At 40.3% G+C, this 12,268-nt stretch overlaps 1 protein-coding gene across 1 annotated transcript in view; it reads right to left on the bottom strand.

The window, feature by feature from the left end:
- Positions 1-12,268, bottom strand: part of PCSK5 (proprotein convertase subtilisin/kexin type 5) — a 260,142-nt gene that overhangs the window by 41,017 nt on the left and 206,857 nt on the right. Inside the window, exons 21-24 of the mRNA XM_071731597.1 lie at positions 8,151-8,253; positions 5,031-5,167; positions 3,629-3,826; positions 3,229-3,297 (exon numbers count right to left, since the gene is read on the bottom strand). Coding sequence (XP_071587698.1) covers positions 3,229-3,297; positions 3,629-3,826; positions 5,031-5,167; positions 8,151-8,253 — 507 coding nt within the window. The remainder of the gene's footprint in view (positions 1-3,228; positions 3,298-3,628; positions 3,827-5,030; positions 5,168-8,150; positions 8,254-12,268) is intronic.

Here is a 12,268-nt window from a genome sequence, read left to right as displayed (position 1 = left end):
TTTAAATATCTCCAGGGACAGAGAATCCGCTACTTCCCGGGGCAGCCCATTCCAATGGCTGATCACCCTCTCAGTAAAGAAATTCTTCCTAACGTCCAACCTAAACCTCCCCTGGCACAACTTGAGACCGTGCCCTCTTGTCTTGCTGAGAGTTGCCTGGGAGAAGAGACCAACCCCCACCTGGCTACAACCTCCTTTCAGGGAGTTGTAGAGAGTGATGAGGTCTCCTCTGAGCCTCCTCTTCTCCAGGCTGAACAGCCCCAGCTCCCTCAGCCTCTCCTCATAGGATCTGTGCTGGAGTCCCTTCACCAGCCCAGTTGCCCTCCTTTGGACCTGCTCCAGGACCTCGATATCCTTCCTGAACTGAGGGGCCCAGAACTGGACACAGGACTCAAGCTGTGGCCTCACCAGGGCTGAGTACAGGGGCAGAATCCCTTCCTTGGACCTGCTGGCCACACTGTTCCTGATACAGGCCAGGATGCCATTGGCCTTCTTGGCCACCTGGGCACACTGCTGGCTCATGTTCAGCTTCCTGTCAATCCAGACTCCCAGGTCCCTTTCTGCCTGGCTGCTCTCCAGACACTCTGTGCCCAGCCTGGAGCTCCCCATGGGGTTGTTGTGGCCAAAGTGCAGGACCCGGCACTTGGCCGTGTTGAACCTCATCCCATTGGAATCATCCCAACTCTCCAGTCTGTCCAGGTCCCTCTGCAGAGCCCTCCTGCCTTCCAGCTGATCAACACTTCCCCCCAGCTTAGTGTCATCTGCAAACTTGCTGATGATGGACTCAATCCCCTCATCTAAATCATCTATAAAGATATTAAACAGAATTGGGCCCAACACTGATCCCTGGGGGACACCACTAGTGACCGGCAGCCAATTGGATCAGCACCATTCAGCACCACTCTCTGGGCCCAGCCCTCCAGCCAGTTCCTAACCCAGCACAGAGTGCCCCTGTCCAAGCTGTGGGCTGACAGCTTTTTCAGGAGAATGCTGTGGGAGACAGTGTCAAAGGCCTTGCTGAAGGCCTAATGGCTCCATTTACCTGATGGAGCCAGGTAGACTCCATCCACAGACTTCCCCTTATCCACCAGGTGGGTCACCCGATCATAAAAGGAGATCAGGTTGGTCAGACAGGACCTGCCCTTCCTAAAACTGTGCTGGCTGGGTCTAATCCCTTGCTCATCCTGCAGGTGCTGTGTGATTGCCCCCAGGATGAGCTGATCCATAACCTGCCAGGCACTGAGGTCAGGCTGACAGGCCTGGAGTTTTCCGGGTTCTCCTTCCGGCCCTTTTTGTGGATTGGTGTGACATTCGCCAACTTCCAACCATCTGGGATGTCTCCAGTGAGCCAGGACTGTTGGTAGATGATAGAGAGAGGCTTGGCAAGCTCTTCTGCCAGCTCCCTCATCACCCTTGGGTGGATCCCATCTGGTCCCATAGACTTGTGGGGATCCAAGCAGTTCAATAGGTCACTATTTTCTTTTGGATTACAGGGGGGCTGTTTAGATTCTTGTCACTTTCTATAAGCTCCAGAAGCCATCTGTCCTCAGGACAACCTGTCTTACTGTTGAAAACTGAGGCAAAGAAGGTGTTAAATACCTCAGCCTTTTCTTCATCTTTGACAACTATATTCCTGCCCATATCCAGTAAAGAATGGATGTTTTCCTTGCCCTTCCTTTTGCCATTGATGTATCTGTAGAAGGACTTTTTGTTATCCTTCACAGAGGTGGCGAGATTCAGTTTAAGTGGTGCCTTTGTCTCTCTAATTTTCTTTCTACACAACTTAACTATATTCCTAAATTCCTCCTGAGTAGTTAGCCCTTTTTTCCATAATTGGTAGGCCCACTTTTTAACCCTAACTTCTTTCAAAGTCTCCCAGTTCAGCCATACCAGTCGTCTTCCCCACCAGCTTGCCTTTCGGCACACCGGGACAGCCTCCTCTTGTGCTTTCAAAACTTGTTCCTTGAAGTACGTACGTCCCTCCTGGACCCCTTTGTTTTCAGGGGCTGTTTCCCAGGGTACACTCTGGACTAGTCTTCTGAATAGGCCAAAATCTGCCCTCCGGAAGTCCAACATAGAGGTTTTATTGACAACCCTCCTTGTATCCCTGAATATCGAAAACTTTATTATTTCACGGTCGCTGAGTCCCAGACGTCCACTGACCACCACATCTCTCACGAGCCCCTCTCTGTTTGTGAAAAGAAGGCCAAGCGGGGCTCCATCCCTGGTAGGCTCATTTATCAGCTGGAGCAGGAAATTATCCTCTGTACACTCTATGAATTTCCTAGACTGCCTCCTCTCTGCTGTGTGGAGTTCCCAGCAGATGTCCAGCAGGTTAAAGTCACCCACGAGAACAAGGGCTGAGGATTTTGAAACATCTGCCAGCTGCTTGTAGAATAATTCATCACCCTCATCCTCCTGATTGGGTGGTCTGTAACAGACTCCCACCAGGATATCAGCCTTGTTGGCCTTCCCCCTGATTCTGACCCACAGGCACTCTACCTTATTATTACTGCTCCATATAGACCCATTAAGTAAAATTTTCTTAATGTAAACAGAGTGGAAACAGTGAATTGTGAGGTCTTTTGAAAATCTCTAGTCCTCTGTGAAGATGACTAACTGAGATACAGATTTAACCAAGTTCAATAAGTTAGATGGCATTTATCTGAAAACAAAAAATTTTCTGCCATCATCATATTATATTGAGAAGGAGCTTTTTTTTTTTTTTTTTTTTTTTGTAATCCAGCATAAAAATTAGTCCAATCTTTTAGTATTCTTTTAGGGCAGTAGCATTGCTACTGCAGTGACTGGCCCTTGAATGAAATTTAAGTTCTGTCCACATGTCTACTTCTTTAACAGAAAAGCACAAACTAATGACCTATTTTCAGGCCCAAAAAAATCTGAACATCTATGGAAAAGTTTTATGTCAAATAGCAGCTTCAGAAAGTCAGTAAATCTCTCAGCCTGAGTGTGACATTCAAGCAAGGAAAAAAACCAATAAAACCTATGCAAAGATTACATAAAGATTACATTAATTTAAAAATTATTATTTATTTACACTGAAGACAGAATCTAGAAATATTTCAAAAATAAATATATTGGGGAAAAAAAGAGTGTACTTAGTAAGAGAATGCAGAGTGTGCACACACAGGCTCATGATGAGAGGGAAGAGGAATATATTTCCCTACCTTATGAATAAAGATAAAGGTTCACAACAGGAATGTTTACCTTGTCTGCAGTTCTGGCATCCATCTGAACAGGGTATGCAGTCTTCAGAGTCAGGATCTTCCACTTCACCTGTGTTTTGCAAATCACCAGTTTTGGGTTAATTCTTGATATTGGAAGGCCAACACTGAAAAGCACTCAGCAAGTTTCCTGGAAATAAACTTTACCCAAATCCAAAAAGGAGTACTATTCACAGCATTTTCTTTTCTCTTTTGCTCTTTCTTAGCTCATTTTGAGAAAAAATGTTTACATTAACATGATATTAGAGGAGCATCGGTGCTGTAGTTTAAGAACCTCAATCAGATGTGACTGCATATTTCAAAATAGGAGCCCAGACCCTTTAACCCCATTTCTGCTGCAAATCAAATAGAATATTTGTTAATTACTACAGAAGGATGCTTACCTTCTCTACAGCTATGCTTCTGACACATGTTTTGTGTTAGGAAGTAGCCTCTGAAACACCTTTTGCAGTGGCTGGAGTTCAGGCAAACCTCACAGTGGCCAGAGCAAGCCATGCAGGTGTGCTCTGAATGGTAGTAACCTGGAGGACAGCTCTCCCTGCACTCCCCATGGTACAGGAAACGCTCGATCCCTCTTCTGTCTGTGTGTCAAAAAAGTAGGAAAAAGGTGTCAGCAGCAGAGGACATTTGGCCATAGCAAGCAGCTTTATGAAGCACCAGTGCTGCAGCTGGTGAGAATGAATTTTGTTCGCTGACACCAGATGACCAAACATGTGCTAAAATTTCTGGACTTCATCCACGTTCCTGGAGATTTATGGCATATAAAGTTGTAATGCTAGTGAATGATTACTGTTTACATTCATCAGTCTAACAAAGTCAGGAGATTTCCATTGCCGAGTTCTGTTGCAGTGAACATACAAGTTCTGTCAGTCTCATAACACATATGACAATATCATTCATGCTAGTGTTTTCTTGCAATCTAGACACTTAATGCTAAATAAAGCCTGGGCCCCTAATAATTAAGACTCAAAATGGAGTATCAGCTGAAAGGGAAAAGGCTCTGAATCAGTTATGAAAAAGCTCACAAAAAATTCCTCTTTACTAAGTGAATTTGAAGTTAAATATTTGTTTCCAAGGGCAGATCAGGCTAATTACATGCACTTCTATGTGTATGTAGTAGCCTCAAGTTATTCCCCCATGGGGTGTTATAGGCAAGAGGAAACAATTTCTAAAATGGAGCTTCAAACCAAGATGAATTGTTTTTTGGAACAAACAGAATTTTAATTATCTTCTCTCTCAACCTAAGGTCTGCAAAAATGTGTGAAACCCCCCAAGTTTCCATGTGTGTTGGTGATAAGCTTCTCCTTGCAGGCCTCGTTTGTGCAGCTGTAGGGACACAGCAGTCTGCGGGGGAACCCACTTTGCTTATTTCTTTGCCTCCCCCTCCCTGCCTGCTTGTGCAAGCTTGCTCCATTTCAATCAAGAGCTGTGCAGAGCTTTGGGGAGGCATGTGTGGAGTTTTCTTTTCCAGAGGCAAGCTGTATAGGTTTTCTGTCCTTTCTTTCCTGTGCTGCTCTTTCTGTTAAGTAATGTATCCCCTATTCAAAACACACCAAAGAAAACACGTAAACATGAAAGGACAATGCAGATTTGTGTGTTCTTGTACTTTAAAAGAATAAATGGAGTTCCAGTTCCCTTCAGGGCCAAAACAAGATTATGATGTAGATCAGTAGCAAAAGCACATTTTCTTTTATTTAATCTAAGGACTGACCCCGAGAACAGAAAGAAAAGGGAACTTGGAGGCCAAGGGAGGGGGAAAAAGTTTCAAAACAAAATCTTTCTTACCTGTTCCACAAGTGGTACATTTGTTAGGTTCACTTCCACTGCAGTCCAGGCAGGTGTGATGGCACAAATGACATTGTCCTTTGAATTCATACTTTCCTCTGGGGCATTGCATAGCACACTGACCATCATCAAAGACTCTTTCAAGGCAGAGGGGCATGATTACCAATACAGTGATTACTTGTTCTTTACATTTACAGGAAAATAACAAGAAACCCAAGATATTCTTCCTTCACTATATTTACTATATTTACTTTTGTGAAAGTCGTTGCTGTTTACTCCTACACTTTTCTGATTGTATTCATAGTATGTACTAAGTGGAAATTAAACCATGCTTTGAATCTGGATCTTAGCAGTGTTTTCTGAGATTTTTCTGAGAAAAATCACATTTTGCCCCTGTAGCTAAATGTCCTTCTACCACAATCTCTGCAGTGGTCACTTATTTTACAAGGAAAGAAAAAGTTGGCCTTTCTCTCTAAATGATCTGTCTGTTGAAGTTTCCTATTAGTTTTACTTTAAAGGTTTCCTGTGAACAGTACTATGGCTTCAGAAAAATGACTTTGTACATAAAATCAAACATCTACCTGAATGTTGGCTTTCAGGGGTTGCATATCTGCAAGCACTTAGGAGTTTTGCTCCTAAATATTCTCCTTTTGTTGGGTAATGAAATATTTTCTACAGAATCCTTTTATGTCATGAAAATTTCTGGCTCATCTTTCACTTACTGCTTAATGTCTACTGGTTTTAATCTGTTTGGGACAAAAGTATAAAAACACCAGTACAGATAAAAAGAATATAAAACAAGTTGGCTAGAATTTGACAATGTTTCAGTATTAGGAAAATAGAGACTGTCTCGTCCACAAAACTGCTTTGACCAGTTTGCTATCAGAGGATGTAGAACTCAGTTTCTAGAGAAGCTGAGCACCATTCAGGACCTTAGTACAGCCTTTGAGACTATTACCTTTTTTGTACATCTGGGGAGCATCAGGCTTTCCATAACATTAAGATAGTGCATGCTTCCTTGGAGCCAGCATTAGAGAATGTCTACAATATACCTTCATAAATTTGAATTGCTATGGCCATTGTCATATTTATTCTAAAAGAAGACGAGGAAAAGATCTACAAAGATTAAAACCAATTTTGTCTAATAGTCTTTGAAGCCATTTAATATATTAAAAAAAGCCTCAAATGTTAAAAAAAACCAAACAGACCATGACTGGAAAAGTCTAGGATTATGAAGTGTGGAAATGGAAAAGCAGGCTATCATGTAAACAGTCTTCCTAAAGTACACATAACAAAGAAAACTTAGGAATTTATTAAACAGTCTTGTGAGGCTGAAGGCAGGCTGCTGGGGTGAATCAGGATAAGCTTGAATGGGTATATGAAGCATTCTGTAAAGATATATCTTTGCTCTGGAGTCTGTAAACTAATCCTATGCTGACGGCATACCAATGCCTGAATGTTTAAGACCATTCAGCTCACATTCACAGACTGTAGCCCCTTCTGGTTTTTTTGTTTGTTTACTTGGTTAGATTTGTTTGTTTGATTGTTCGTTTTTTTGGTTTGTTTGTTTGTTTGTTTTATATGTTGCACCTAAGGGAAGACACCTGCATTTCAGATCTTGTCACTGACCTTTGCAGTTCGAACTGTAAACAGATGGGCAAAGAATTTTGTGAAAGTCATCTTGGCTAGATAAAAAAATTAAATTCCAGAGTATTTCTAAAACGGGTAATAATGTTTTGAATTGTCAAAAAAGAAGACAATCTGAGTGATTTTGTTATGAAAACAGGTGACATATTCTGATGAGCTGTCACTAAGAACAGAGATTGTTTGGTGTTTTTGTTTTCACATTATTTTCAATAATCCCAGTCCCTAAGTCTTACTACCCTTTACAAAGAGGAAAGGCCTGTTTTCCCTGTAGGAAAACAGGACTGATGCGTTTTAGTCTGGATTACCTAGTAGCTTCTCATTTCTGACTTCAATAAACACCATGTGAAGCTCTCAAGAGAAACAGGATTTACAATTCTGTTTCAATTAAACATGTCTATTTCAGATGTATAACAAAACTATTATTTCTCTAACTACTGGCTGTTTTAATATGACTTTTTCTAACAACTTGCATGATGTTCAGGAGCACAGAAATCTTTTAGAAATGTTACATACCAAAATTAAAATCTATTAGAGGATCTGCTGATAGGGGTTGGGGAGTAGGGAGGAGACAGCAACACCCTTCCCAAAGGCCACAGAGGTCTAATGGTGTTGGTCTGTACCTTGTTTTGCACATTTCTCTGTGTAAAACTCAAAAATAGATTTCAATGAACAGAGATAATTTCAAATGCAACTGTGAAACGGAGAAATCCAGTCCACGGTCCAAAATTCTGGCCACATTTCCTGCCTTAATGCCATTTCTGATGTAATGCACCTTAAATAATTACTGTTTCCTCATTTATGATTTTTGCTTGGACTCCTTTGATCCTGGTGTGTTTTTTATTGGCAAAGTCATATGACAGATATTTGCCAGGTAAATTTCTGGATTGCCTTGGGATTTTTTTCCTATGACACTATGTCTGATTCTGATTTCATATCAGTGCAAATATCACCTGGCTACAATGTAATCTAGTGCAAAAGAACCAGAGCTACCTATATGAGTCAAAAGGCAAAGGTAGGACATGAATTTAAAACTACTAGGCTCCTAGATTATGTGCAAGATGACCGAAATGATGTTTAAGTGCTATGAATATCTCCCAGATTTCTAGCGTAGGTGTCCATGTTCATGCTTTGTGCCAAAGTCTCTGGCTGTGTATAACTGCAGATACCCTAGACTTTTGTCAAATTTGTCACTGTTGTGATTCTAGCATTTATGACTTTGAAAAGTTGGCAGTGAAAGCAAGACTATTTCCCATATCCAAGGAAATTTTCCTTTTTCTGTGGAAGTCACCTAGATGAACATCTATCACCTGTGGAGCCAACTGTGGCTCACGAAACACTTGTTTCCTCTCTTGTTTTGTTTGCCCTAATCATCTTCTGCAGTGGACTCTGTAAGCTAGTGCTAAAGACCATATAGCCACTTCTCCAGAGGATGTTGATAGATCTTTGTGCTGCATGGTGCAAGGAGACATTTACCTTGTGGGTGAGCAGCTGATGCAGTTGTCCAGCTCAGGTCCAATGCACTTCTGACAGGATGCTTCGCACAACTGACATTCTTGGGAATCATCAAGATATTCCCCTGGGAGAAAAAAAATTGCTTATTTCAAATCACAGATACACTAGTGCTACCATGGCCCAGAAGTGCAAAATTTGCCTTTTTTCTTACGAAGTATTAATTAAAATATTGGTGCAAACTAGTAAGCTATAGGCTTCATATCTCAGAGCAGAGACACTAAATTGGTAAGTGGCATGAACACCTGATCTCTGTGCAGCATCACATGGGGACAGCACCTCAGTTTATCAAGCATTTTCACAAAGCCAAAATTGGGTTTTTATGTCAGTTTGTTATGGGAAAAATTATTCTAACTGAACCTATATATATGAGAGAGCTAGGTGTTCCTTCATTCTTAAGTAATGGAAGAGTTTCAGCAGAGAGTCCTGTGTAATACACAAAATCCATGGTTTCTATGGATATATGGAGATACTCTTTCCATTTGTATTGTTGCTGGGAAATTCAGATTTGACAAGTGCAGTGAACTTTGGGAGTCCACCAAATACAAATATGGAATGACTAGGTTTTGGCTCTCAATTGCTGTGAGTTTCTTACATTGAAGAGCAAAAGCACTATGTGAGCAACTATTGCTCTAAGTTTAAAATTATGGAGGAAAGAATAATTTTTTAAAACACTGCCAATTATATTCTCTATCCTAACCTCTGTCTCTATATTCCCTTGTGTTTTCTACTTCATATTCATCTGTCTTAACAAATTTTATAAAAACTGGAATCTATGCTATGTGATATTGTCTAGGTGGTGCTTATCAATCTTGGGGGGGTGGGGAGGGAATCATACAGTGATAAAAGCATATCCACTGGAATGTCCAGACAAATCTAGGTGAAAGCTGGGGCACCCAAAATCTGGGTAAAAATAAAACTATAATTTTGGAAAGTTTTCTGTGTCCCCTGAAGAAAAGAAAAAGGCAAAAGCTAAGCCAAAAACCAGGGACAGAGCCACATAAGAAAATGTAGACAGTGCTTCTCAGAGACTGATCTGGGGTTAGAGCTAACTGGGAAGAAGTTCCATGAACAGTCTCTTGATGAGACAGGGAAACAGAAATCTACATATGAATACAAATTCCCACATTTTTATAGTTATTATTATCCAGAGCACACTATATATGTATGTTGACATGTATTTATGTAATTCCATACATGCCCATATAAGCCCAACCCTGAGTTGTCTAAGTTGACCTAATTCCATGGAAGCAGTGTGGTTTTCCTGAACTGCAATGCTCTATCTTCTAGGCTAGATTTCTTTATATTTTACTGTTTGACATAGAATTCAGCTGCATTCTGAATTAATCTAGATATTGCTGAAATAAAATGTTGTAATGATGAGTAACTATTGAAATACATAATATTTGCAGTTCTCACTTTCTAGAAAAAAGGACTCCGGGCTGCTGTCCAGTAAATTGTCAGGCCATTAAGGAATTTATTTAATGTAGGCCTTTTGAGTCTTTCCAGTATGTATTCAGAGGGTATAACATAGAAAAACGATGATCTCAAATGTTTTATAAGATTCTAAATCTGATACGTATATACACAAACACGCACACAAATATATTTGTACAATACGCAGCTATGAAAAAATGCAGCATCTGGAAAGTCATCTTATTGCAGGTCTGCTGGCTCAATGCTCTATACCACCAGCCTTATGTCAATGAGAAACCTATCAGAACAATATTATTAAATGATTGCTCTTCTGATGCTGTTTTGTGATGTGTTAGAAAATTTTTTTTGTTTCAGTCCTTCAATTTATTTGCCCACATTTCCTGTATGCTTATCCATTGAACCTCTGCTACTAATCCATACACCTCAGCTATGCCCACTCAAATCCATCCCTCATGGTAGAAATGCTTAGTTTTAAAAGGTTTTTGTTATTTCTTTGTTATGCCTTTCATTGGAAGTGCTGTAATTCATTTCAGCTGTGCTGGAATAGTGCCAGAAGACCAGTTCTCTGCTTAGTTTATCCTCTGGGCTGAAGTATTTTAAAACATACTATTATAAGAATGTGAAACAGAAAATCCTTACATATTATGCCCTATGAATCGCAAGTCACATCTAGAACTGTAGGTATGCCACTAAATGTTAATGAAATAGTTTGTAGATATCCAAGGAGTTAACACTGAAATTCAGTTTTAAAGATGACTTTCAAACTATTCCAGTTGGCAGCTCAATTGTTTGCCAGAGTTTCTTGTGGGTGATATAGTTCTTTGCAAGTCTTGCTGGATAATACCGGTTATCAAAGCCTCAGATGCCCTCTTTTTGGGGGGATTTTTTTTTTTTTTTGGTTTTTTTGTTGGTTTTTTTGTCTTTTGCTTTTTCTTTCTTCTGTATTAAGGTTCTTTATCTGTCCAACATACATAATAGGGAGACAGGGAGTACTCTCAGCAGTGTATCTCACTATGCCTTCAATCAGGAAATACTCATCATTTACTTCAGATCATCCCATATTTAATCATTGGTTTCTCAATTCTGTCACCTTGTCACATTGTTTAAAAACACTTGTCGCCTTATTTAAAAACAGGAAGAAGAGGCATGGTAAGAATGAGACTATTTTAGCAGATATAATGTCTTAAAATGGGGAGATTTTAACATACAGTGCTTTTTGTCTCTACTTAGAAATGTTTAATTCCACATCTGGGTCACGTTGAGTGGCAGGCACTCACTACATACAAGAGCCTAACACTTAGGCTGGGTTCCTATTAGTTGACATGATGCATTTTAAAATGAGGTAAGGGCTATTATCTGCCATTGAGGTGGGAGAAAAAAAATGATCTGCAGTAAGATCATCGAGCTAGGATGTAGTAACAGTTAGAACCTGTCTGTCTTGACACCCAGACTTGAGCACTATCGTAGCTGCCAGTTCATGTTTGTCTTTGCATGAGCAGTATTGAGGGTACAGTCCTTGTCACTGTTGCTCTCCTGCTTTCCAAAAGCACTGCCAGTCATTGACAGTACATGGTGTTTTAGGAAACCAGCCAAATGGGGGGGTGAATATTCTTGTTAAATTACACCTGGAGTTACAGTTTTGCATGCAGGAAGTTATAAGTGCATCTTCTCTTGTAGACCCACTGTGAGACTTAGTCATTGCAAGTCGTGTGTTAACCTCCCCACTTTTCTTAATCAAAACATCACTTTATTTAATTTTAAAATGTTCATTGGTGATCTCTGCAGCACTGTCCCCATGGCTTTGCTTAATAATAAGTGAAAAAAATGACCCTATTTCCTCTGTTTTTGTTTGTTTGCTTTCATGGAAACCTAGATATGGATTTTGTATTTGGGCTTTTCTATGTAAGTCATACAGGTTAAAAAGTATTCAAAAAGCACATAAAGAAACATTGATCATAATTTCTTTTTATCAATCTGCAGCAAGAACTGAGAGGATTTAGTCTTAGTGAGCTCTCTGCTTTTCCTGTTCTTGGCCTTAATACATTTAATTTTGGCTGGCTGGTGGGATCAGTTCCTTGAATTGCGCTGTAGAAATGTTTATCCATAGAGCTTAAGTCCATATGAAACTTAGACTAACCTGCATATAACAAGCCACTAAAATTCACCTGGAGGATTACTCTCAAATTTACCTCTATGTTTAGCCTAAAGCCTTCATGTTTGATTGATTACAGCTCCCTCGAAGGAATCTTGAAAATGTCAGGACATGGAGATTATGGCATTTCCTTTCCCCCCAAATTTTAGGCAGTTATACAAAATTTGAGCCTTCAGCTTTCAGCCTTCTGCTAATTACTCTTCTCCACTCAGTCATTTTACACAATGACCAAAATTTCTGCCTCCCTATTTGGATGGTCAGAAGGAGACAAAGAGAAATTCTTCACGGGGAAAACGTTAGGATACTATAATTTGAGGTGATGAGAGAGATTCAAGACTTTTCAGAAGTGTCTGGGCAGTGTCGAACCAGGAGGCTGAAATTAAGCTGTTGATTCCTACATCACTGAAGCTGCCCCTTGTGCTAAGGGACAAAGCACAACCTTGGGAAGGGGTGAACATATCTTTTCTGAGGAGTGGTGTGTGGTGCTGAGCAT

Source organism: Heliangelus exortis, chromosome Z (assembly GCF_036169615.1).
Source record: "Heliangelus exortis chromosome Z, bHelExo1.hap1, whole genome shotgun sequence".
Lineage (NCBI taxonomy): Eukaryota > Metazoa > Chordata > Aves > Apodiformes > Trochilidae > Heliangelus > Heliangelus exortis.
This window is presented reverse-complemented; position numbering and strand designations above follow the sequence as displayed.